General features: G+C 47.1%; 1 protein-coding gene and 1 long non-coding RNA gene across 3 annotated transcripts; one reads left to right on the top strand and one right to left on the bottom strand.

Moving 5' to 3' along the window:
• RNF41 (ring finger protein 41) lies at positions 1-26,189 on the bottom strand. Of its 2 annotated transcripts, none has more exons than XM_053555986.1 (7): positions 25,235-26,189; positions 21,260-21,442; positions 14,463-14,575; positions 4,950-5,221; positions 3,755-3,890; positions 3,271-3,374; positions 1-2,355 (listed from the first exon to the last, which is right to left on the bottom strand). In XM_053555986.1, the coding sequence occupies exons 3-7, from the start codon at positions 14,550-14,552 to the stop codon at positions 2,004-2,006; spliced, it is 954 nt and encodes a 317-aa protein (XP_053411961.1). In that variant the 5' UTR covers positions 14,553-14,575; positions 21,260-21,442; positions 25,235-26,189; the 3' UTR covers positions 1-2,003. The 2 variants fall into 2 exon arrangements, with proteins under 2 accessions (XP_053411961.1, XP_053411964.1); XM_053555989.1 differs by having other exon boundaries at positions 25,274-26,189.
• LOC128561586 (uncharacterized) lies at positions 21,350-25,227 on the top strand. The gene is made up of 3 exons (XR_008373295.1): positions 21,350-21,469; positions 23,131-23,327; positions 24,684-25,227. It is a non-coding gene; the product is annotated as an uncharacterized LOC128561586 (long non-coding RNA).
• Positions 26,190-26,318: the final 129 nt, after the last annotated feature.

Genomic DNA, 26,318 nt, shown 5'->3' with positions numbered 1-26,318 from the left:
AGAGTTGGGTGAAAGGTTTATTATTAGTATAGTCAACACCATGGAACAGCACGTACACTACAACCAGCACCTGCAGAGACTAGTGTAAGGGAAGCCTTAACTGAGCTTCCTGGCTCCATCTGAGGGTAAGGACAGGAGAGTACGGGCCTTGGTAAGGCAGGCAGGAGCAGGGGAGTGGAGGAAATGTAGTGACCAGACTAAGTATAGCAGCGTTTTCAAATTCCTGAGCACAGTGTCCTGGAGCTGGGACGTATGACTGTTCCCTACTCCCCTCAAATTGTATCCCTCCACCCTAATCTCAGTGGAGCCATGGCCCAACTTTCCAGGCCTACAGCAAGCTGGCCTGGAAAACTCCCAAAAGAAGAGAAGCCATTATATTGTAGGGAGGAGACTTACTTTCTCCAACCCTAATCTCATCTGCATATTAAAATAATCATACCTACTGTCCCTTTCCTTCTCACTTTGCTAATCACCCTAGGAATCAAGGGATGCCCCAGGAGCCTGGAGTGGAGCTAAAGTCCACTTTAATCAGTCCCGGGGAATGGGGGGGGATGTGTGTGGATGATGCCCAGCACAGTTTGTACTTAGAGATACAGAAATATAATTTCTATCTCATTTAGCTAGTAAACCCAGCTATATAGCTCCAAGGAAACTTGGTGGTAGGGGCGGAAGGCGGGTGCTGCTTGCCTTCAAAATTAATGCTCTAACTCTAGAGTTTTATGATGAGACCCTGGAAAGGCTAGGAACAAACTTTCCAGAGGGTACAAGCATTCATATTCATAACAACTGTCACATTCATCAAGGGAGTAGAGGAAGGTCCTCATTTCAGGGTTTTGGAGGGTTGGGACAGACATCATGATAAGTTCAGCCAAGGACTCTCTTGGCTCTTCCTATATTAAAGCCAAAGGTTGCGTGCGCCAAAAAGGAAAAATATAAAACAGACCCTAACCCTGTCCCACCCTATCCAGAATACCCACAATAGGAATGGCAAAAGAAAAGTTTTTAGTTTTGATTTTTTTCTTTTTTCCTTTCTTTAAAAAAAAAATAATAAATTAAATAGCCAACAATGTGGCTGGGCTAGAAAGTGGGGTAGCCATAACCAAGCCATTCTAAAAAAAAAAAAAAAGTGGAGAGAGGGTGGGGCTTGTGAAATATAACAAATAATGGCAAAATTATCAAAATAACCAACTACATTCACAGGGCTAGAGAGGGGACTGTGGAACAATGACGGCCTGTGCCACAAGAGGCAGGACCTATGCCATTTCAGCAAAAGCCAGACAGCAGCTTCTTGCTGAACACAGAAACCCAAAGAGATTAACCCCTAATCCCCACCCTGCCATTCCCTAATGATGAAAAGTGTAGGAAAGAAGAAATCTGGAAATTTTCGGCATCCCAACCTGTAGACTCAAAAGCCCGGCGGGAGCCTGCACTTTTAAGGTGGGCTGGACAGGATGCTTGGCACAGAGGTCCAGTAGTCTCCTCCTAAGGGCTGTCAGTGATGGCCAGTCACAAGCCTCCCTGTTTGTAGGGTGTTGGCTCTACCTTTACCTTTCCTAAGGATGTCTGCTCCCCAGAGCTGCCCTCTACATGTTGCTTGAAGTCCACAGGCCTGCCTACTCTGATCCGTGGTTTTGGAGGAAAGGGACTGTTTAAATTCCTCACTCCATCCTGATCTGCTAAGGAAAACCAATCTCTTTGTGCTTTCTGAAAATAGCCAGAATCAGGACCCTAGGCAGAACAGTGGATACAGGTGGAGATTTCCCACTCAGACCGAGAATTTACAGATATTTTAGGGGAAGAAATATGGCAAAAGGAGGAAATCTAGGTTTCCCATCTGAAAGGCTGAGCAAAGTACCCCAGGGCTCTTCAGTGCCAGAAGAGCAGGAGATGTATGGCTCAAATATAAGCCACAGTATTTTAAGGATGGTGGGAGGACTCGGGATCCAGTTGCTGGAGCAATGGGATTTTCTTGTTTCCATCTCTTCCTGATAGCCGGTTGAGTTCTATATCTCCTCCACACCATGAGCAAATATCATGACGAGCCCCGGTTCTTGCACCATGTCATCGCCCATATGTTGGTTTTCACAGGCCATCACCACCACAGCCTGCTTGCCAGGGATGCGCTTGGCCACGTAGTTCTCATAGTAGCGCCGATTCATCTGTCTTGTCTCTAGTGTGGCCAGACCCTGGGGCCAGCTACGCTCGTGGGCGTTTTCAATCAGCTCGTTGACAATAGAGGCAGGGCAGCCACTCTCCACCAGGGAGCGCTTGATTACAGCCTGGAGCACAGCATCTGGGGTTGAGATCATCCCTCCCCAGCGGGTCACCCTTGCTGGCTGAAGGGAGTTCACCCACCTGTGTGGAGGGGGTTGAAGGTAGTTATTCAGCTCATCTTTCTCTGCATTGCCTTTTTCTCCTAATGAATGATCACCCACTCTGCACTCATCTTAACTATTCTTCCCTCTTTCCTTCCGTCAGTGGCTCTGAAACCCCAAATCTTTCCCTAGTTGGGCCCAACTAAGTAACCACATGTTACTCACCAGATTAAATTCCACAAATCTACATCCTGTCCCTGTTTATTTTTCTCTGAAATCCCAATACTTAGCACACATGGTGCCTGGTACATAGTAAGTGATTAACAAATGTTTACTGAATGAAGCAAATATTCCTCTATACCATTCCCACTATTTGCCCTGTATGTGTTGTGATTCACGCTTACAGTTTACCCTATGAACTGTATAGGACTCCAGAACTAAAAGGGGCTTAGGAAAAAAAAAAAATAGGGCTGTGCCTATGGCTCAATGGAGTAGGGCACCAGCCCCATATGCCGGAGGTGGCGGGTTCAAACCCAGCCCCAGCCAAAAAAAAAACTGCAAAAAAAAAAAGGGGGGGACCTTAGACTTTGCTTGTTTACGTCACTTGCTGTTGCAGTGCTTGGAGATCACTTTCCTGGACTTCCACCTGCCTCTTCTCTGGGTTGTAAGCTACCTGAAGATAGGGATGGTATTTCTTTTTGGCCCTCCTAACATTCCACCTGGTGAGTATTCACCTAATTCTGGATAAACTACATTGCTGGGCAGGCTTTCCCTTCCATCCACCCAAATGCATAAGAGATCCTTGGCCCCTGTCCTCCATCCCAATGTCTGAGGAGCAGTGGCCCCAGGCCAGCTCTCTTACTGCACTCCTCCTGGCACTCCCCTGCTCTTCCTCCTCTCAGGCCTTGTTACCAGGACATGGAGCCACTCATTATACATCCCCAGTGACACTCACTCTAGGATCTCATTGTATTCAATTGTCTCCTCCAGGTTCTGAAGGTTGGGATTGACACTGCGGATTGCACGCATGTATGCCTTTAGCAGCTGGATGTCTCGCTTCTGTTGGAGAGAAGGAGAACCAGGGGTGATAGTTAAGGCAGACAACAAATAAAAGGCAAAAATTTATGTGAGAATGAGGGCAACTGAGAGATCTGAAAAGCAACGAGACCATAAGCTTCAGGAAGGTCAGGGTGGGGCTGTCTCATTCACAGCTGTCTCCTCATGCTTAGCAAATTGCCTTCATAGAGAAGGCATTTGATAAATGTTAGGTGAACGAATGGGATGAAGGGAAACAAGGAGAGCTCCGATCTATTCCCTACTAAGCTACGAGCAGAGGCTCACCCCTCAGGCCTGTGTGTTCACAAGGGCTGTCTGTTGCCACAAGCATTCGGTCATGTTCATGTGAGGGCTGTGTTCTCCCCCGAGTTCTCTAGACCTACCTGTTCTGCCAGCTGGTGTTTGTGTTCCGCTGATGTCTTCTCCAGCTCTGCAATGCGTGTCTGCTGCTGCTGTACCACTGAGCGCAGGTGCTTAATGCAATTGTGGTTTGGCAGCTCATCTTTGGGCATCTCCAGACTGCATCCAGGGTGGGGATGGGGAAAGAGCAGAACAGGCCACAGGGGTATTCAATGGGAAACGTGGGCAAATGGCCTATTCTGTGGCAGAAAACTGCCAAGTTAGCTTTCTCCTACCCAAATTTCTACCATTCATTTCAGGCCTCCCTCTTGTTGGTTCCCTTCACCTTCTTCTCCCAGGTTCCCTCCTTGCCCCCTTTCTACTTTCTCCAAACATTATTCCCCTTCCAAGACACAGTATTTTAGCCACTACACAGCCATCCCTTCTCTTGTGGATTCTGCCTATACACTTATTCCTTTTTACAGGCCCTAGATTGACAGCCCCAACTATCAACATTTCATCAAATTATATCATACCCAGAAAGAAAAAATAAGGCAAAAGGAAATATGAGAAAGCTGGAAATTAGAGACCAGTTAACCTGACAAAGAAAAAGTGGTACTGGTCTGAAAGGGAAGAAGAAAATGAGTCAGTCCCCAGTGTTATCACACAGATATTGCTGAACTGCTGTCCCCCTTCTTTTATGAAAGCAGGAACAAAAATAGGCCAGGCGCAATGGCTCACTCCTATAATCCTAGCACTTTGGGAGGCCAAGAGGGGCAGACTCCTTGATCTCAGGAGTTTGAGACCAACCTGAGCAAGTGAGACCCATCTCTAAAAATAGCTGGGTGTTGTGCGAGGGACCTGTAGTCCCAGCTGCTTGGCAGGCTAAGACCAGACAATCACTTGAGCCCAGGAGTTTGAGGTTCCTATGAGCTATAACACCATGGCACTCTACCGAGGGCAACATAGACTCTATCTCAAAAAAAAAAAGAAAAAAGAAAGCAGGAGCAAAAAGATCACAGTTGGAAAAGCAGCAAGAAAGTGAGATCTTTTGAAAATTGACAAAAGAGTTGGAAAAAAAAAAAAAAGGTCAGAGCTTAGGGCAGAGCACTAAGGAGGCTCCAGTACTCCCTTCCAACACGCCCAGGAGATGTCAGCTAGTGAACAGGGCACCCAGAGACAGGGGAGTAAATGAAAAGGCCCTCATCTATGTGGGGCAAAAGAAGGAAGGAATCTCACCCGCAGCCCTGTTCACAGGTCACAGGCCGCTTAGGGTTGTGCTCACAGTCGCTGAGGTGAGACATGAGGTTATCAAGCCGAACGACAGCACTGCAGCCAAACACAGCGTTGTCGCAGGCAATCTGCAGCTTCGACAACATGTTCCGCATGATCCGCGGTACTGGGCGCAGGTGGGCAACCGTCACAACGCTACGGTCCACTGGACACGTCTGTTGTTGAGAGAACCACTGGGTGATGCAGGCGTTGCAGAAAGCATGCTCACAATGGGGTGCCTGGGAGAGAAAACAGCACAGTGGGGACGAGGGAATTAGCAAGAGCTAAGAGCCTGGATGTGATAACTCTACAAAGCCAGTCAAGCCTTTCAGTAGCTCTCAGGACCACAGATCCCTGGGGTTACAGCAAAATATAGATCTACTAGGAAAGGCATTGTGGGGGACAGGCTTAAGATATGCTTGCTGTGCTCAAGATTATAAATGGGTTGTGAAACAAGACAAACAAGGAAAAAGTTATATAACAATAAGAGCTATGAATAATACTCCAGAATAGATGACATAAGATAGCCAATTATTAATTTGCCAATGGGATTACATACACATTAATTGCCAAACAAGACCAGAGAAGGTTAAAAGCTTTCTAAGCTAGGTAATCACAGCAAGTATTTACAGACAGGACAGGATTTGATGCTGGTCCTGAAGAGTTTTTCAGACTACAGATAAAGAGAGGAAGGGGACAGATGTTTAGCTGTAAAAGTTGATAAACTGAAAAAAAAAAAGCTTGGGACTCCTGCTGAGAGTTAGTAGAACTCTCTGTGTGGGCCCATATTCTTACTTTATGATGGCTAACCTTAAGTCTTGACCTGAAGTCACGCCTACCCTCCCAATCATTTCAGCCTACTTCCCTGACAACTCAGTAACCTCTAATATTAATCCACCAAAGTGAGAGGATTCCCTGACTTCTGCGCAGACACCATCTGGCATCTGACATGGGACACAGTAGGCACTTAGTAGATATTGATGAATAAATGACTGGACTGCCTGCTATGTACCAAACACTTTACTAGGTGCTTATGATAAAAAAACAAACAAACAAAAAAAAAAAAACAATACAACATCACCTGGATAACATACCAAGACCATCTCTACAGAAAATTTACAAATTAGCCAAGCATGGTGGCACATGCTTGTAGTTCCAGCTATGTGGAAGGCTGTGGCAGGAGAGTCCCTTGAACCCAAGAGTGAGGAGTGTGAGGTTGCAGTGAACTATGATTAGATTGGCCACTGCACTCTAGCCTAAGCAACAGAGTGAAACCCTGTCTATAAAAGCAAAAGGGAAAAAAGATAAGAGCTTCTCCCTCTGAGATGCTCATAAACATGAAAGACAAATATAGAAAGCTTCTGTAAGGGAAGATGTTTCTTGATATCACTAATCCAACTGTCAGGGGGTTTTATTTTTCATTCAAAGGCATTCTTTTTTTTTTTTTTTTTTGGTTTTTGGCCGGGGCTAGGTTTGAACTCGCCACCTCCAACATATGGGACGGGCACCCTACTCCTTGAGCCACAGGCACCACCCCAAAGGCACTCTTGATTCTTTTTAAAATCTTTTTTTTTTTTTTTTTTTTGAGACAGAGCCTCAAGCTGTTGCTCTGGGTAGAATGCCATGGCATCACAGCTCACAGCAACCTCCAGCTCCTGGGCTTAAGCAATTCTTTTGCCTCAGCCTCCCAAGTAGCTGGGATTATAGGCGCCCATCACAATGCCTGGCTATTTTTTGGTTGTAGCTATGGTGGTTTGGCAGGCCTGGGCTGGATTTGAACCCGCCAGCTCTGGTATATGTGGCTGGCGCCTTAGCCGCTTGAGCTTGTAGCACCGAACCATTCTTTTTTTTTTTTTTTCTTTTTTGTACAGAGTCTCACTTTATGAGTGTCATGGCATCACACAGCTCACAGCAACCTCCAACTCCTGGGCTTAGGCAATTCTCCTGCCTCAGCCTCCCGAGTAGCTGGGACCACAGGCGCCCGCCACAACATCCGGCTATTCTTTTTGGTTGCAATTTGGCCGGGGCTGAGTGTGAGCCTGCCACCCTCGGTATATGGGGCTGGCACCCTACCCACTGAGCCACAGGTGCTGCCCCGAACCATTCTTTTTAAAATCTTACACGGTTTATCTCAAAAAAAAAAAAAATCTATCATCTGTCAACTTTTGTCCTTTTTTACTGTCACTAACCTAATTTAAGTGGCCATCACATCTTACCTGAATTATTAAATACATCTTCAGCAACTGGTTTCCCTACTCACTTTTTTGTTATTCTTTTTTTTTTTTTTTTGCAGTTTTTGGTCAGGGCTGGGTTTGAACCTGCCACCTGCGGCATATAGGGCCAGTGCCCTACTCCTTTGAGCCACAGGCGCCACCCCCTACTCCTTTTTTTGGTGGTAGGGGGCAGACAGAGACTCACTCTATTGCCCAGGCTAGAGTGTCATGGCATTAGCCTAGCTTACAGCAATCTCAAACTCCTGGGTTCAAGCCATCCTCCTGCCTCAGCCTCCCAAGTAGCTGGGACTACAGGTGCTCACCACAACACCTGTATAATACTTATATTTTTAGTAGAGATGGGGCTCTCAATCTTGTTCAAACCAGGCTCGTGTTGAACTTCTGAGCAAAATCAATCCTCCAGCCTCGGCTCCCAGATTACAGGTGTGAGCCACCACACCCCACTTGGTTTTCCTACTTCTACTTTGCCCTTTATAATCCATTCTTTTTTGTTGTTGTTGTCATTGCAGTTTTTGGCCGGGGCTGGGTTTGAACCCGCCACCTCTGGTATATGGGGCTGGTGCCCTACTCCTTGAGCCACACACGCTGCCCTTATAATCCACTCTTATATTTATTATTTTATTTATTTTCTTTTTTTTTGAGACAGAGTCTCACTTTGTCACCCTTGGTAGAGTACTGTGACATCACTGCTCACAGCAACCTCAAACTCTTGGGCTGAAGCAATTCTCTTGCCTCAGCCTCCCAAGTAGCTGGGACTACAGGCACCCTTCCACAACACCCGGTTATTTTTATAGATGAGCTCTCGTTCTTGCTCAGGCTGGTCTCGAACCTATGAGCTCAAGCAATCCACCTGCCTTGGCCTCCCAGAGTGCTAGGATTACAGGCATGAGCCACTGTGCCCAGCCCCCATTCTTATAATAGTCTGAGTGATCATTTAAAAATACAAACCAGGCTCAGCACCTGTAACTCAGTAGTTGGGGCACCAGCCATATACACCAAGTCTGGCAGGTTCGAACCCAGCCCAGGGTTGCTAAACAACAATAACAACCGCAACAAAAAAATAGCTAGGCATTGTGGCAGGTGCCTATAGTACCAGCTACTTGGGAGGCTGAGGCAAGAGAATCGTTTAAACCCAAGAGTTTGAGAGGTTGCTGGGAGCTGTGATGTCACGGTACTCTACCAAGGGCAACATTGTGAGACTTCATCTCAAAAAAAAAAAAGGGTGGCACCTGTAGCTCAGTGGGTAGGGTTCCAGCCACAGGGTTCAAACCCGGCCTTGGCCAGCTAAAAACAACACTGACAACTACAACAACAAAAAAAAATAGCTGGGCATTGTGGCAGGCGCCTGTAGTCTCAGCTACTTAGGAGCCTGAGGCAAGAGAATTGATTAAAACCAAGAGTTTGAGGTTGCTGTGAGCTGTGATGCCATGGCACTCTACCCAGGGCCACAGCTTGAGACTCTGTCTCAAAAAATAATAAAAATAAAAAATTAGAGGACTGGCTTGGCGCCTGTGGCTCAAGCAGCTAAGGCACCAGCCACATACCCCTGAGCTGGCAGGTTTGAATTCAGCCCAGGCCCACCAAACAACGATGACAGCTGCAACCAAAAACTAGCTGGGCGTTGTGGTGGGCACCTGTAGTCCCAGCTACTTGGGAGGTGGAGGCAGGAGAATCGCTTGAGCCCAGGAGCTAGAGGTTACTGTGACCTGTGATGCCACAGCACTCTACCCAGGGTGACAGCTTGAGGCTCTGTCTAAACAAAACAAAACAAAAACAGAGGGCTGGGCACGATGGCTCACGTCTGCAATCCTAGCACTCTAGGAGGCCAAAGCTGGTAGACTGCTTGAGCTCATGAGTTCAAGACCAGCCTGAGCAAAAGCAAGGTCCCTGTCTCTACTAAAAATAGAAAAACTGAGATAAGAGAAACGCTTGAGCCCAAGAGCTGGAAGTTGCTGTGAACTATGATGATGCCAGGGCATTATGTCTAGGGCAACAGCTTGACTCTGGCTTAAAAAGAAAAGGCAGCACCTGTGGCTCAGTGGGTAGGGTGCCAGCCCCATATACTGAGGGTTAAGGGTTTGAACCTGGCCCCAGCCAAACTGCAACAAAAAAATAGCTGGGCGTTGTGGCAGGTGCCTGTAGTCCCAGCTACTCGGGAGGCTGAGGCAAGAGAATCGCCTAAGCCCAGGAGTTGGAGGTTGCTGTGAGCTGTGACTCCACAGCACTCTACCCAGGGCGATAAAGTGAGACTCGGTCTCTTAAAAAAAAAAAAAGGAAAAAAGTACAAACCAGATCATACCACCCTACTGCTTAAATCTTTAGTTTTTTTTTTTTTTTTTGAGACAGGGCCTCAAGCCTGGGTAGAGTGCTGTGACATTACAGCTCACAGCAACCTCCAGCTCCTGGGCTCAAGCGATTCTCTTGCCTCCACCTCCCAAGTAGCTGGGACTATAAGCGCCCGCCACAACACCCAGCTATATTTTGGTTGCAGCCGTCATTGTTGTTTGGTGGCCCGGGCTGGATTCGAACCCGCCAGCTTAGGTTTATGTGGCTGGTGTCACAGGCGCAGAGCCACTTTAGATTTAAGTATAGAGAAAAGCCATTATAAACTCCTACTCATGGCCTATAAAACTCTGCTTTATCTGGCCTGTGCCTCTGACATCTCCTCACTGTATACCATGCTTCTGCAGTGTGCAGGTCACAGTGGCTTTCTTTCTGTTCCTTAACCACACTGAATTTGGTCCTGCCTCAGGATCTTTACTTTTGCTGCTCCCTCTGCCTGAAGTGAATGTTCTTCCTCTAGAATAGATCTTTTTTTTTTTTTTTTCTAGAGACAGAGTTTCACTTTATCGCCCTCGGTAGAGTGCCGTGGCGTCACACAGCTCACAGCGACCTCCAACTCCTGGGCTTAGGCAATTCTCCTGCCTCAGCCTCCCGAGTAGCTGCGACTACAGGCGCCCACCACAACGCCCGGCTATTTTTTTGTTGCAGTTTGGCCAGGGCCGGGTTTGAACCCGCCACCCTCGGTATATGGGCCGGCGCCTTGCTCACTGAGCCACAGGCGCCGCCCTAGAATAGATCTTAACATGAATGGCCCCTTACCATTCATGGTTTGGCTCTTGTGTCACTTCTTTCATGACCAACCTATTTAAAGCTACCTCTCCTGCAGAAGTATGTGCAAGGTGCTGCTTCTTGTGTAAGAAAGAAAAGCAGGGCCCCCAAAACATAGATATATTCATATATATCTAAATCAGTGGTTCTCAACCTTCCTAATGCCGCAAATCTTTAATATAGTTCCTGTAGGTCACGACCCACAGGTTGAGAACCGCTGATCTATATAGATATAGATTTTTGTTTTTGAGACAGGTCTCACTGTGTCACCCTTGGTACAGAGTGCAGTGGCATCACAGCTCACAGCAAACTCCAACGCTTGGGCTTACGCGATTCTCTTGCCTCAGCCTCCCTAGTAGCTGGAATTACAGGCACCCACCACAATGCCTGGCTAATTTTTTTTTTTTTTCTGGCTATTTTTCTGTTGCAGTGTAGTTGTTTAGCAGGCCCAGGCGGGTTCAAACCCACCAGCCTTTGGTTATGTGCCCAGCGCCGTAACCTCTGTTCCTACGGGCGCCAAGCCTAGATATTTTTTTTACACAGAGTCTCACTCTGTCACTCTGGGTAGAATGCCATGGGGTCATAGCTCACAGCAACCTTAAATTCCTGGGCTTAAGCAATCCTGCCTCAGCTCTCATAGGTTCTCACCAAGACACCTAGCTAATTTTTTCTAATTTTACTAGAAATAGAGTCTCGCTCTTGCTCAGGCTGATATCAAACTCCTGAGCTCAAGGGATCCTTCACCTCAGCCTCCCAGAGCGTAAGGATAACAGGTATGAGCCACCAGGCCCAGCCTTAATATAGTCATATATATACACACATATGCACATACAAAAATATATCTACCTAAATATGCACTAGAAAGATAACTAATAAAAGTAGTTATCCATCTATGTGGGGATAAGGTAGACAGGGACAAGAATGGAAATAAGAGCTCTCAATAATATACCTTTTTTTTTGGAGACAAAGCCTCAAGCTGTCACCCTGGGTAGAGTGTCGTAGCATCTCAGCTTACAGCAACCTCCAACTCCTGGGCTCAAGCCACATTCTCCTGTCTCAGCCTCCCAAGTAGCTGGGACTACAGGTGCCTACCACACGCCCAGCTATTTTTTTTTTTTTTTTTTGGTTGCAGCCGTCATAGTTGTTTGGTGGGGCCGGGCTGAATTCAAACCCGCCAGCTCAGGTGTATGTGGCTATAGCCTTAGCTGTTTGAGCCACAGGCACCGAGCCAATAATATACCTTTTTATGCTATTATGATTTTTTGTATTTTTTTGTTTTTAAGGTTGTTTTAGAAACAGAGTTTGCTCTGTCACAGAGGCTGGAATGCAGTGGTGTGATCATAGTTCACTGTAACTTCTAACTCCTGGGCTCAAGTGATTTTCCTGCTTGAGCCTCCTGAGCAGCTAGGATTACAGGATTACATTACTTGATGTAGCTAATTTTTTTTGAGACAGTTTCACTTTGTCCCTCTCGGTAGAGTGCCATGGTGTCATATTCACAGCAACCTCAAACTTTTGGGCTTAAGCGATTCTCTTGCCTCAGCCTCCCAAGTAGCTGGGACTACAGGTGCCTACCCACAACACCCAGCTATTTTTAGAGATGAGATCTCACTCTGGCTCAGGCTGGTCTAGAACCTGTAAGCTCAGGCAATCCACCCACCTTGGCCTCCCAAGTGCTGGCTTACAGGCGTGAACCACCATGCCTGGCCTAAATTTTTTATGAAGATAGGGGTTCTACTATGTTGCTCAGGATGGTCCCTAACTCCTGGGCTTCAGGAGTTAGTTAGTAATCAGTCTCCTAAAGTGTTAGGGTTATAGCCATGAGCCATTGTGTACAGCTGCTATTTTGATTTCTGAATCATGTAAGTTTATCACTTATTCAACAAATAACTATCGTGGAGAAATGAGCATCCCAAGCAGAAGCCTTCTAACCTTGGAAATGGTAACCTTGCATCACAAAGGTTGTCTGCCCTGTTCTTCAGAAGGTAAAGCCTGGAGGTAGATGGGTGGCTTCTGACTAAACTGTCACGTCTCTGTAAGTGACTCACCTCAAATGGTAGTGCCAGAAAACAGAAAAAGCCCTGTTAGGGTGAAGAGGGAACCTAACACACCCCGTGACCTCTTGACACTATTGGGATAGCTTGCTCCACACCCATCCCATATGCATCTAATGGCGGTAGGCTGCAAAGGTTTAGAAAGGGAACAGGTCCAGTTTGGAACCTAGGGGAAAGAATAAACTCAGAGGCTCATGGGGAGCCCCTGGGAGTTATATAAGCAGTGATGAGGGAAGTGCCATGAGACCTCATTGACTGGTGTCCCGATTTAGAAAATGAGATTATCTGGCGGCGCCTATGGCTCAGTGAGTAGGGCGCCGGCCCCCATATGCCGAGGGTGGCAGGTTCAAACCCAGCCCCGGCCAAACTGCAACAAAAAAATAGCCGGGGGCGGCGCCTGTGGCTCAGTCGGTAGGGCGCCGGCCCCATATACCGAGGGTGACGGGTTCAAACCCAGCCCCGGCCAAACTGCAACAAAAAAAAAATAGCCGGGCGTTGTGGCAGGTGCCTGTAGTCCCAGCTACTTGGGAGGCTGAGGCAAGAGAATTGCTTAAGCCCAAGAGCTGGAGGTTGCTGTGAGCTGTGTGACACCACGGCACTCTACTGAGGGCCATAAAGTGAGACTCTGTCTCTACAAAAAAAAAAAATAGCCGGGCGTTGTGGCGGGCGCCTGTAGTCCCAGCTACTCTGGAGGCTGAGGCAAGAGAATCGCGTAAGCCCAAGAGTTAGAGGTTGCTGTGAGCTGTATGACGCCACGGCACTCTACCGAGGGCGGTACAGTGAGACTCTGTCTCTACAAAAAAAAAAAAGAAAATGAGATTATCTCTATTTGGCCATCAGTGACGGAGGATTAATTGGTATTTACAGAATGAGGGAAATAAGGATCATGTAGGATAATATCCCATTAATACAACTATTTTTTGTTTTTTTGTGGGTTTTTTAAGACATAGGGTCTTGTTCTGTGCCTGGGCTGGAGTGCAGTACTGCGATCATAGTTCACTGCAACCTTGACCTCCTGGGCTCAAGTGATCCCCCCTTCTCAGCCTCCCAAGTAGCTGAGACTACAGGCATGTGCCACTATACCCAGCAATGAGTACAACCATGAAGGATTTGCCTCACTCATTGTACTTGCCTGGTAATCATGAACTCCTCCTCATACTTGCCCCAAGAAGATATAACTGACCCTGGTCTGGCAAGGCTGGTGAAGAAAGGACTTACTGAAGGTGGCAGCTTTTATATCAAAATGCAGAGTGCATGGATGCATCAAAAACTAGTCTTTTCAACAGAGCCCAGGAAGAAAATAGATGAGTATATACATTTACCCACTTCCAATTTGTTCAACAGAAGGCAGGTAAGAGACTGCTGGGAGACGGGCTGATTTTCTGAAGGACTACAACATCAAAACGCACAGAGAAGGCTCGGCACCTATAGCTCAGTGGCTAGTGCGCCAGCCACATTCACTGGGGCTGGCGGGTTCAAACCTGGCCTAGGCCTGCCAAACAACAATGACAACTACAACAACGACAAAAATAGCAGGGTGTTGTGGCGGGCGCCTGTAGTCCCAGTTATTTGGGAGGCTGAGAAGTTATCAGAAGAGTCCAAAAGTTTAATGATAGACAGGAAAATGAAAAACTCGGAGTTCCTGCAGGGGAAAGGAAGAGTTCCTACTAACATGAGCCAGAAATCAGTCAGCAGTTGACCATTTTACAGGAGAAAACTCAGAGTAACCTGGGAAAGAAATGAGAACCACCAGATCTTTGTGGCATCAACATCTATGCTTTTTTTTTTTTTTTTTTTGAGACAGAATCTCCTCATTTTTTGTCACCCTCGGTAGAGTGCTGTAGCATCGTAGTTCACAGCAACCTTAAACTCTTGGGCTCAAGCAATTCTCTTGCCTCAGCCTCCTGAGTAGCTGGGATTACAGGCACCTGCTACAACACCCGGCTAAACATCCAGACTTTGGAAGCCTATTCTCCATGTAGCTTCCACTGCTCCTCTGTACCAAACCTTTACTGAGCACAACGGAGTGACTTCCCCATGCCGTCTGTGGTCCCACCAAACCTGCCATCAGACCAACTTACCTGTACTGGTTCCTCCAAGACTCCACTGCAAATAGGGCAGATAAGGTCTTCGTCAACATCCCCCTGGAAACGGGTTACATCATACCCCATGTCTCATCACTGAAACCCAGGTCCTGAAAGGAACAACAGAGGAAAAAGAGGCCAGTTTAGAAGAAGCCTTTGTATGTGTGGCAGACAAGCTCATTGCCAACATCCGTTCATATATCCAACATAGCAGGTTTCCATTAATTGAAAACCTACTATGTGCTATCATTGTTTGGCAGAGACCATAGGTTTTAGAATTTAACTGTTTGTTTATTTATTAATTTTTGAGACAGAGTCTTACTCTGTCACTCTGGGTAAAGTGCTGTCACATCATCGTAGCTCACAGCAACCTCAAACCCAAGCCATCCTCCTGCCTTAGCGCCTCTCAAGTAGCTGGGACTACAGGTCCCTACCACGTGCCTAGCTAAGTTTTTCACTTATTAGACATAGGACCTTGTTCTTGTTTAGGCTAGTCTCCAACTCCTGAGCTCAAGCAATCCATCTGCCTCGGCTTCCAAGAGTGCTAGGATTACAGATACGAGTCACTTCGATTGACCTGAGAAAATTCTTTGTTGTGGGAGGCTGTCTTGTGTTCTGTAGAATGTTTAACAGCACATTATCTGGCTCTACCTACTAGATGGCAGTAGGATTCCCCAGTTGTGACAACCAAACATGTCTCCAGACATGGGGATACATCCATTGGGGGACAACATTGCTCCTGGTTGAGAATCACTGGTTTAGAAAAATGAGGAGATGGAGCAGGCCTGGGCATTCTGGAGCAGATAAAATAGCATGACTCAAAGCAAGAAATCAGAAAAAGTTGTGTAGAGGTGTGCTGAAAGATGAAGACAGAAGGGGGCAGGAGCCAAGCACAAAAGGCCCAGGTACACTCATTACAGTGTACAGCATTGTTGTCATTGTTATTTAGCAGGCTCTGGCTGGATTGGGATCCACCAGCCCCCGTGCATGTGGCCAGCACCCTAACCACTGAGCTATGGGTGCCAAGCCAGACACTGACATATTTTAAACACAGGCCACTGGCATGGCGCCCGTAGCACAGTGGTTACAGCACCAACCACATATACCGAGGCTGGCAAGTTCGAACCCCATCCGGGCTAGCTAAAACAAAGACAACTGCAACAAAAAATAGCCGGACGTTGTGGCGGGCCAATGTAGTTCCAGCTACTTGGGAAGTTGAGACAAGAGAATCACTTAAGCCCAAGAGTTTGAGCTGTGACGCCACGGTACTCTACCAAGGGCAACATAGTGAGACTGTCTCAAAAAAAAAAAAAAAAAAAAAAAAATTATGAAGGCTCAACCCAAGGCATTTAAGAGATAGAATCTATATTAGTTCATTAAGTAAGAAAAGGATAATTCCTATGTTTATGCCTTGGCTAACTGGTATAAATTCTTATTCACCAAAGTAAGAATGGCAAGAAAAGGATCAGGATTGGGAAAAAAGATAATGATCCTAATTTTGGACATGTAGAGTGTGAGATTCCAAGTAGAAATCCTGAAGTTAGCTAAAGCCATCAGTTTTAAGAGGTCACATAGGGAAATTATAGAAAATGAAAACAAAATGAGGATGGGTCTGAATAAAAAAATCTGGGGGAATACTGACTTTTTGGTATATTTTTTGCCTTTTCCACAAATAATATATATATAAATATATTATCATTTTACAACATTTCAACAATAAAACTATTAGCCTCTCTTCTTCCCATCCATTACTTAGTGTACATAAAAGAAAAGAAAAAGAAGCCTTTGGCAAAGAGATTTAAAAAGAGAAAAGATCCAATAGGCTCGGCGCCTGTAGCTCAAGCGACTAAGGTGCCAGCCACATACACCAGACCTGGCAGGTTCGAATCCAGCCCGGGCTCGCCAAACAACAATGACAACTACAACCAAAAAATAGACAGGCAGGGCAGCGACTGGCTCAGTGGGTAGGGTACCAGCCCCATATACCAAGGGTGGCAAGTTCGAACCTGGCCCCGGCCAAACTGCAACAACAACAACAACAACGAAATAGCCGGGCACTGTGGCGAGTGCTTGGAGTCCCAGCTACCCAGGAGACTGAGGCAAGAGAATCGTTGCCTAAGCCCAGGAGTTGGAGGTTCCTGTGAGCTGTGATGCTACAGCACTCCAGTGAAGGTGATAAAGTGTGACTCTGTCTTTTTTTTTTTTTTTTTTGTAGAGACAGAGTCTCACTTTATGGCCTCGGTAGAGTGCCATGGCCTCACACAGCTCACAGCAACCTCCAACTCCTGGGCTTAAGCGATTCTCTTGCCTCAGCCTCCCAAGTAGCTGGGACTACAGGCACCCGCCACAACGCCCGGCTATTTTTTGGTTGCAGTTTGGCCAGGGCCGGGTTTGAACCCGCCACCCTTGGTATATGGGGCCGGTGCCTTACCGACTGAGCCACAGGCGCTGCCCTGTGACTCTGTCTTTTAAAAAAAAAAAAAAAAAATAGCCGGGTGTTGTGGCGGGCGCCTGTAGTCCCAGCTACTTGGGAGGCTGAGGCAAGAGAATCGCTTAAGCCCAGGAGTTGGAGGTTGCTGTGAGCTGTGTGAGGCCACGGCACTCTACCGAGGGCCGTAAAGTGAGACTCTGTCTCTACAAAAAAAAATAGACATTGTGGTGGGCACCTGTAGTCCCAGCTACTTGGGAGGCTGAGGCAAGAGAATCTCTTAAGCCCAAGAGTTTGAGGTTGCTGTGAGCTGTGATAGCAAGGCACTCTACCCAGGGCGGCAGTTTGAGACTGTCTCAAAAGAAAAAAAAAAAATTTAAAAGATCTGACAGAGATAGGAGAGAATCCTGGAGAAGAGGTTCACAGATGTCAAGAAAATTGGTGGGGGGAGGAAAAAGGAGAGTTGGGTCTACAGGCGCTGCCACAAGGCCTGGCTATATTTTTCTATTTTTAGTAGAGACAAAGTCTTGCTCTTGTTCAGCTTTTTTTTTTTTTGGAGACAAGAGTCTCACTATGTTACCCATGGCGTCACAGCTCACAGCAACCTCAAACTCTTGGGGTTAAGCGATTTTCATGCCTCAGCCACCCAAGTAGCTGGGACTGCAGGTGCTCACCACAACACCTAGCTATTTTTTGCTGCAGTTGTCATTTTTGTTTTAGCCGGCCCAGGCTGGGTTGAACCCACCAGCCTTGGTGTATGTGGCTGGCGCCGTAACCACTGTGTTACGGGTGCCTGACCAGCTATGTGTATATGTATGTATTTATTTATTTTTGCAGGTTTTTTTTTTTTGGCCGGGGCTGGGTTTGAACCTGCCACCTCCGGCCTATGGGGCCAGCACCCTACCCCTTTGAGCCACAGGCACTGCCCTATTTATTTATTTATTTTTAAGAGAAGAGGTCTCACTGCTCAGGCTGGTCTCAAACTCATGACCTCAGGCCATCCACCTGCCTCGGCCTCCCAAGTGCTGTGATTACAAGCATGAACCACTGCGCCCCTGTTCAGGGTTCTTGAATCCATTTGTATAGGTCTGTAAACCATGCACATTCATTCATGCACACATGCTAAGAAAAGCATTAGAGAATTCTCTGTAACCATGATTTATATTTTGGAGTAACTGGACATGCTGCCACCAATTTGTGAAAAAAACATAATGGCAAAAGCCAGGCATGAGTGATGTAGTCTGTCATGTAGCATTCTCTCTTCTCCATACCTTGAATACAACAAAAGTGCAGAGAGCTGAGGATTCTCTACCCACATTTACTGCAAACTACTTGATACACAGGGAAAGGGCTCCATAAACTGCTCTGGTTTCAGGAAATAGATGACCCCCCTAGGAACGTCAACCTAGTCAAGAAATTAACCAGCTGGACCCAGTGGTTCACCCTATAATCCCAGCACTCTGGTAGGCCAAGGCAGGAGGATCTCTTGAGCTTAGGAGTTCAAGACCAACCTGAGCTAGAGCAAGACCCTGTCTCTAAAAAAAAAAAATATCCGGCCATTGTGGTAGGGGCCTGTAGTCCCAGCTACTCGGGAGGCAAGAGGATCTCGAGCCCAAGAGTTGGAGGTTGCTGTGAGACGTGATGCCACAGCATTCTACCCAGGGCAACAAAGTGAGACTATGTCTCAAAAAAATAAATTAACTAGCGAGGGATCTCACAAGTGTCTCTTAAAAATTTCATCAATAGGTCTGGAAAAAAAGAAAACTAAGTTAAGAATCCAAAAACCTGGGTGGTGCCTGTGGCTCAGTGAGTATGACGCCAGCCCCATATATGGAGGGTAGCAGGTTCAAACCTAGCCCCGGCCAAACTGCAACAAAAAAATAGCCGGGCGTTGTGACAGGCACTGTAGTCCCAGCTACTCAGGAGGCTGAGGCAAGAGAATCACCTAAACCCAAGAGCTGGAGGTTGCTGTAAGCTGTGACGCCACAGCACTCCAGGGTGACAAAGTGAGGCTCTGTCTCTTAAAAAAAAAAAAAAGAATCCAAAAGCCTTGGCCAGTATCCATGGCTCATACCTGTAATCCTAGCACTTAGGAGGCTGAGGCAGGTGAATTGCCTGAGCTCACAGGTTGGAGACCAGCCTGAGCAAAAGCGAGACCCCCATCTCTAAAAAATAGCTGGGTATTGTGGCAGGTGCCTGTAGTCCCAGCTACTCGGGAGGCTGAGGCAAGAGAATCACTTGAGCCCAAGAGTTTGAGATTGCTGTTAGCTATGATATCATGACCCACAAATTAAGACTGTTTCCAGGGGCGGCGCCTGTGGCTCAGTGCGTAGGGCGCCGGCCCCATATACCGAGGGTGGCGGGTTCAAACCCAGCCCTGGCCAAACTGCAACAAAAAAATAGCTGGGCATTGTGGCGGGCGCTTGTAGTCCCAGCTGCTCGGGAGGCTGAGGCAAGAGAATCACGTAAGCCCAAGAGCTGGAGGTTGCTTTGAGTCGTGTGACGCCACGGCACTCTACCGAGGGCAGTAAATGAGACTCTGTCTCTACAAAAAAAAAAAAAAAGACTGTTTCCAAAAGAAGAAAAAGCAATCCAGGCTCAGTGCCTGTGGCTCAAGCAGCTAAGGCGCCAGTCACATACACCTGAGCTGGCGGGTTTGAATCCAGCCCGGTCTGCCAAACAACAATGATGGTTGCAACCAAAAAAATAGCCAGGCGTTGTGGCGAGCGCCTGTAGTCCCAGCTACTTGGGAGGTAAAGGCAGGAGAATCGCTTGAGCCCAGGAGTTGGAGGTTGCTGTGAGCTCTGATGCCACGGCACTCTACCCAGGGCAACAGCTTGAGGCTCTGTCTCAAAAAAGAAAAGAAAAAGGAATCCCAAAACGTGAGTCCTACTTTTACCTGTATCACTAACAAAATGTGTGACGTTAGGCAACTAATTTAACCTCTCAGGGCTAGAGTTTCCCTTGCTCTACATGAAATGAACCATCTTGGAATAGTAAATTCTTTTTTTTTTTTTTAATTAAGCCAGAGTGTCACCTTGTTGCCTCTAGTAGAGTGCCTTGTCGTCATCGCTCACAGCCACCTCAAACTCTTGGACTCAAGTGATTCTCTTGCCTCAGCTTCCCCAGTAGCTGAGATTAACAGGCAACCACCATAATGCCCGGCTATTTTTAGAGATGGGGGTCTTATTCTAGCTCAGGCTAGTCTTTTAACTTGTGAGCTTAAGCGATCCACCAGCCTTGGGCTCCCAGAGTGCTAGGATTACAAGCATGAGCCACTGTGTCTGGCCTGGAATAGTAAATTCTAACTTGTTCTGTAAGCCTGAGTAAAAGCGAGACCCCCATCTCTAAAAATCCCAGAAACCTTACAGGCATGGTGGTATATTCCTATAATCCCAGCTATTAGAGATGCTGAGACAAGAGGACTGCTTTAGCCCAAGAGTTTGAGGTTGCTATGAGCTATGATAGCACAGTAACCTATTGGGCAACAAAATAAGACTCTGTCTCAAAAAAGAAAAAAGGAAAATTAGAGGGTTATTATGGTGCCTTGGTGTTACCACTTACTAGCCTTGCTCTCTTGATACAATTCTCTTTGCTTTTTAAATGAAAGGAAATGGTCTTTGTTACTTAAGCAGTAGACTTAAAGTGAGCTCACTTCCCCTCATAGAAACTGGGTTTCTTCACTTGTGAGATTAGTAACTCTAAGGATATATTTAATTCCAGAATGGTAGGATACATACAAGATTTACCACAGGGGATTTTAAAGTTAGGTATCTTTAGTACTTTTTTTTTTTGGCTGGGGCCAGGTTTGAATCCACCACCTCCAGTATCTGTGGCCAGCGCCCTACTCCGTGAGCCACAGGTGCGGCCCCATCTTTAGTACATTTTAATTGATCTAATTTATAAAAGCATCCAGAAAGCACATTATTTGTCAAGAATTCATCTAATATCTAAAAGAGGTCTGCCATGCTTCAAAGACCACCAATGACCTTCCAACTGGTCACAAGCACCGAGTACCACTCCATATGGTTACCCTAAACATCATAATCCTAAATACATAATTTTCTCACCAGTAAAGACAGAAAAAATAAAGGGAAAACACATCTTTATCCTCAAACTAAGGTGTGGACTTGAGCCCAGTGAGTATGCAGGATAAAAAACACATAGACATGAAACTAATCAACTTACCAAGAATTAATTATCATAACACATAAATATGCAAAAAAAGAATAGGATGATATGGGTTTATCACAGAAAGCTTTCTGCAGAAAGGAGTTTTAAGAACCAGGCTTTCAAGGGCAGAAGGACGTCTGATTTATAGAGAAGGCTAAAGCCTGGAATGGGATTCTGAATCAAGGCTCTTTACCTTCCAAGTGTTGGGGGGAGGTCCCTGTTCACAAGGCTCCAACCCCCTGATGCCTCCACTCAGTGCCACTCAGGAGATGTTCCCAGTAACCCATCTTGTTGGCTACTGTCCGACTGAGTCTTCCTTCCTAGTGACAAGCTCCATTGCCAAGGGGATGGATGTGAAGTCACAATCAGAAGCACTCTATTAATAAGAACAAGGAAGAGAAAGGTAAGTCAGGGGAACTACCTCCACTTGGCAATGAGATTAGACAGACTTGGATCTGGCGGTGGTTGGGGAGAATAAACAACTCCATTAAGCACTATACGATTCATTACTACGCATACAACACTACCCTCTAAGACTGAGGTATCACACACATGGTCCAGTAGACTCAAAACATAGCTGAGAAGGGGAAAGAAAAGGACAAGTGGAAAGGTAGAGAAGAAGAACTATTAGAGATAAAAAATACTCTTATTCAGTGCATATAACTACAGGTAATGTCAGTGATTCCAAATCTGTGGGTACAAAATGCATAGATCAATAATATCTTACAGGGTGGCATCTGTGGCTCAGTCGGTAAGGCGCCGGCCCCATATACTGAGGGTAGCAGGTTCAAACCCGGCCCCATATACTGAGGGTGGCGGGTTCAAACCCGGCCCCGGGTTCAAACCCGGCCCCGGCTGAACTGCAACCAAAAAATAGCCAGGCGTTGAGGCAGGCGCCTGTAGGGCGCCTCGGGAGGCTGAGGCAAGAGACTCGCTTAAACCCAGGAGTTGGAGGTTGCTGTGAGCTGTGTGATGCCATGGCCCTCTACCGAGGGCCATAAAGCAAGACTCTGTCTCCACAAAAAAAAAAAATAGTATCTTACATGTACAGTATGATGCTTTAATGTTTCAAAGTGCTTTCACATAAATTATTTCATGTAAAAAGAATTCTGGGGTGGTGCCTGTGGCTCAGTCGGTAAGGCGCAGGCCCCATATACTGAGGGTGGCGGGTTCAAACCCGGCCCTGGCCGAACTGCAACAAAAAAATAGCCGGGCGTTGTGGCGGGCACCTGTAGTCCCAGCTACTCGGGAGGCTGAGGCAAGAGAATCGCTTAAGCCCAGGAGTTGGAGGTTGCTGTGAGCTGTGTGATGCCATGACACTCTACCGAGGGCCATAAAGTGAAACTCTGTCTCTACACACACACACACACACACAAAAAGAATTCTGCACCTAAGAAGAAAAAGAAAATAAAAAAAAAGAATTCCGGGGCAACGCCTGCGGCTCAAAGGAGTAGGGTGCCGGCTCCATATACTGGAGGTGGCAGGTTCAAACCCAGCCCTGGCCAAAAACTGCAAAAAAAAAATTCTGCATCTGTAGTCCCAGCTATTGGGGCTGAGGTGGGGGATGCCTTCAGCCCTAAAGTTTAAGGTTGCAGTGAGCTATGATAATGCTACTATACTCAAGTCTGGGCAACAGAGAGAGACCCTATCTCATAAAAAAAGAATTCTGGTCCTACCTTCCAACTGGAAAATATAAGGAGAAGATGTTCAAGAATGTGGGTACAGGGGCAGCACTTGTGGCTCAGGGAGTAGGGCACTGGCCCCATATACTGAGGGTGGTGGGTTCGAACCCGGCTCCGGCCAAACTGCAATAAAAAAATAGCTGGGCTTTGTGGTGGGCGCCAATAGTCCCAGGAGCTGAGGCAAGAGAATCGCCTCAGCCCAAGAGCTGGAGGTTGCTGTGACGCCACGGCACTCTACTGAGGGCGACAAAGTAAGACTCTGTCTCTTAAAAAAAAAAAAAAGAATGTGGATACAGATGCAACTCTACTTATAAGTCAAGGATCAGGCTTTTTTTTTTTTTAAAGAAAGACATAGTAAGTGAGGAAATTCTTCTTATTCCAGAGTGGGCAACTGTGAAGGACAGATAAAGCAGCAAAGATTAGACTGACCATAACTCATCACTACATAAATGGAACTAAACAGATGAAGATGGCTTCAGATAAAGGGAACTGAGAGATTCATTCAACTCTATACAGAAGAATGACAACTATTCAAACTCCTTTCCTTACTAGCACGTCTATCAATTGTTTAAGGGCCAGGTAGGAAAGGAAGAGGATAATGACTTTTATACATAAAACAGAGACCATTTCATCTTCCGAGTCTGGTACATATGCTTCTTAGTTTGCTATGCTCATCAGTCATAATGCGTTTAGCATGTATGTTTATTTATTTATTATTATTTTTTTTTAGAGACAAAGTCTCACTTTGTTGCCCTTGGTAGAGTGCCATGGTGTCACAGCTCACAGCAACCTCCAGCTCTTGGGCTTATGCAATTCTCTTGTCTCAGCCTCCCCAGTAGCTAGGACTACAGGCACCCGCCACAATGCCCAGCTATTTTTTGTTGCAGCTTGGCTGGGGCTGGGTTTCAACCCGCCACCCTCAGTATGTAGGGCTGGTGCCCTACTCACTGAGCCACAGGTGCTGCCCTAGCATGGTATTTTGAAATTAAATATCAGTTTAAAAATCAATTTAAAAGATGCAATGCCAGGCACTTTTTCTTCCTTGTAGCCAGGGCAGGGATTGATATGTTTCTCCCTACTACTCCTTTCCCACCCATAATACAAAGGTGGGATTAATGCTCTATTCATTTTGACAACTCCCCTTTTCCTAATACCCTGGTACATGTACCTGTACCTCAAGAAATTATTCCAGGAACTAGTGCTGTTGGTTATGGTCAGTCTCTCTGAGTAACAAGTTCCAGATTCATAAAGGAAATGAGAGTTGCACATGCTGGGCAGCCCTTACCTCAGTACCCCCTTGGCCAGAACAAAACAGGATTTTTCAATTGAGCAGAAGACCAGGAGTCAGCAAACAGTAAGCAGGGAAAATAATGCCTGCTATCTATCTCATATATATATGTGTGTGTGTGTGTGTGTGTGTGTAACACCCCTACTTTATACATACTGTCCTGCGAATTAAATGTGACAGAAAAAAATGTGAAAGCATATTGAATACTGTTATGCTCAGGTATTATTGCAGTAACAGAATGCAAAATGAATTCAAAGTACTGAAGGCTAGAGACCAAATGCTTTAAAGAAGCTTGTTCCTTCTTTTCGATTGCTGGGAAGCAAGACCAGACACAGGTCAGCGGGACACACAAAGTAGCAACTCTGTGTCACTCACATTCCCTACCACTGGCCACTCCATTTGTATGTGAGAGAAAACTATCATCCAGCAACATTCTCAGCCTCTTGCCCTGTTGTCAGACTCTAAAACCACAGGGACATCCCGAAGAACCGTGGCCTCATTTAATAGCCGCGTTTCCTGTTAGATGAAATGAAGTCAGTTTCTGATTGGAGAAGGTGGTCTTTGTCAGTCCCTCAGACAAACCGTTCTTGCCTCTCTTGGCTTTCTGTTATGTGGTCCCCTACTCCCGACTCCCAATTTCCTCCCAGGTTGGGAACACTTTCCAAGGCTTTCCGGTGTGCCGTGTGAAAGTGCCAGCGGACCAGAATGCAAACCAAGGGCAGTGACGTGAGGAATGTGAAATTTCTTTATAGAGGACAAGAAGGGGGGAGAGGATCGAGGAAGGAATGAAAAGGAAGGACAAGGCTGCCAAAGACAAGGTATGGGAGACGAGCCAAGCTATGGCGCTTTGAGGGCGGAGGTTCGGGTTCCGCTGCCACTGCCCAGGCTCGTCCCCGCAGTGTTCCCTTCTTCCCCTCCTGAACGTCAGTCATCGCCTATTTAAATACCACATTGCTCCCCTCTGTCCGCTGCTCCCTGTCATCCAGCCAGCCCAGGCCTCCCCCCGCACTTCTCAAGGCTCCCCTACTCCAACGGACCGTCCCCAACAACTCATCCTCCAAAAGGTCCCTTCTCACCTCTTGACTCCTCCCCAGTGCTGCTCCCTTCCCCCATTTTAATCTTTATTCCTATCGTCCTCCTGCATCCCAATATCTCGAACCCCCACCCGAATCCCCCGGGACATCGCCCCCACACACACCCTTTATTAAGTGGAAGCCCGCGCAGGCGCAGTACACACCGCCCTGGACGCAGCCCGGACTCGGTTCCCTGGCCTGGCTGGAGCTGAAGCCGCAGCGTCCACGGGACAGCCCGGGTGCCGGGTCTCAGCCTTTCCTGGGAAGGGAAAGGGAAGGAAAGGAAAGAAGGTTCCGACCACTTGTCGCGGTCTCAGACAGATCCTTTGTCCCGCCTACCGCTGCTACGCAACCCGGCGGAAGCTCGTCACCAAGCTCCGCCTCTGTTTAATTCAGATCCTGACTAGAACCCGGGAACGTCCAATGAGAAGGGACCAAGGCTTGCCCCGCCTCCGCTCTAGGCCGGAAGCCATTCCCCCCCCCCGAGTTGGAGTATCACTTTGTAGCTCCTTGTAGGGTACTTTGGCGTCATAGCTCACGGCAACCTCAGACTCTTGGGCTCAAGCGATTCTCTTTCCTCAGCCTCCCGAGTAGCTGGGACTAAGGTCTTCATGGTCCCAGCCAGGACTGTACATCCATTTGGGAGGGAGACCTCTATGTTCTTCCTGGAGGGAACGTCAGCATCCAATCCCGGGGCTGTCTCCCTTAGAAGGCTACACTTCCCTTTGGAGGGGCGCACGTGTCTCGTCATAGAGCTGATGCGGAGTGGTGCGAAATCGCGGGGAGGCTGGCCTGCAGAGTGACCTGCTGTCCGCCAGGCCCCGCTCCCGTTTCCAAAGCCATTGTCAGCATCCTAGAGCCTTCTGACCTTATGACTCGTAGTCATTGGAATGGATACTGCAGTTAACTAGGCGGCCACGGGGTAGGAAATGAGAGGGTGTCTGACCACAAAGCTTAGATCTGGGGTGCTCAACAGCTTGTTTGCTTCTCTCCCTGCCACACTCCTGCCGTCTCCACGATGGCACCCCAAACACTCTTAGAGTTCCCTGAAACACCTAGCAAGAGAGAAAGAAGAGAAAATGTCCTTACTGGGGCGGCGCCTGTGGCTCAGTCGGTAAGGCGCCGGCCCCATATACCGAGGGTGGCGGGTTCAAACCCGGACCCGGCCAAATTGCAACCAAAAAATAGCCGGGCGTTGTGGCGGGCGCC

Source organism: Nycticebus coucang, chromosome 12 (genome assembly GCF_027406575.1).
Source record: "Nycticebus coucang isolate mNycCou1 chromosome 12, mNycCou1.pri, whole genome shotgun sequence".
Taxonomy (NCBI): Eukaryota; Metazoa; Chordata; class Mammalia; order Primates; family Lorisidae; genus Nycticebus; species Nycticebus coucang.
Note: the sequence above shows the minus strand (reverse complement) of the source record. Positions and strands in the feature narration are given on the sequence as shown.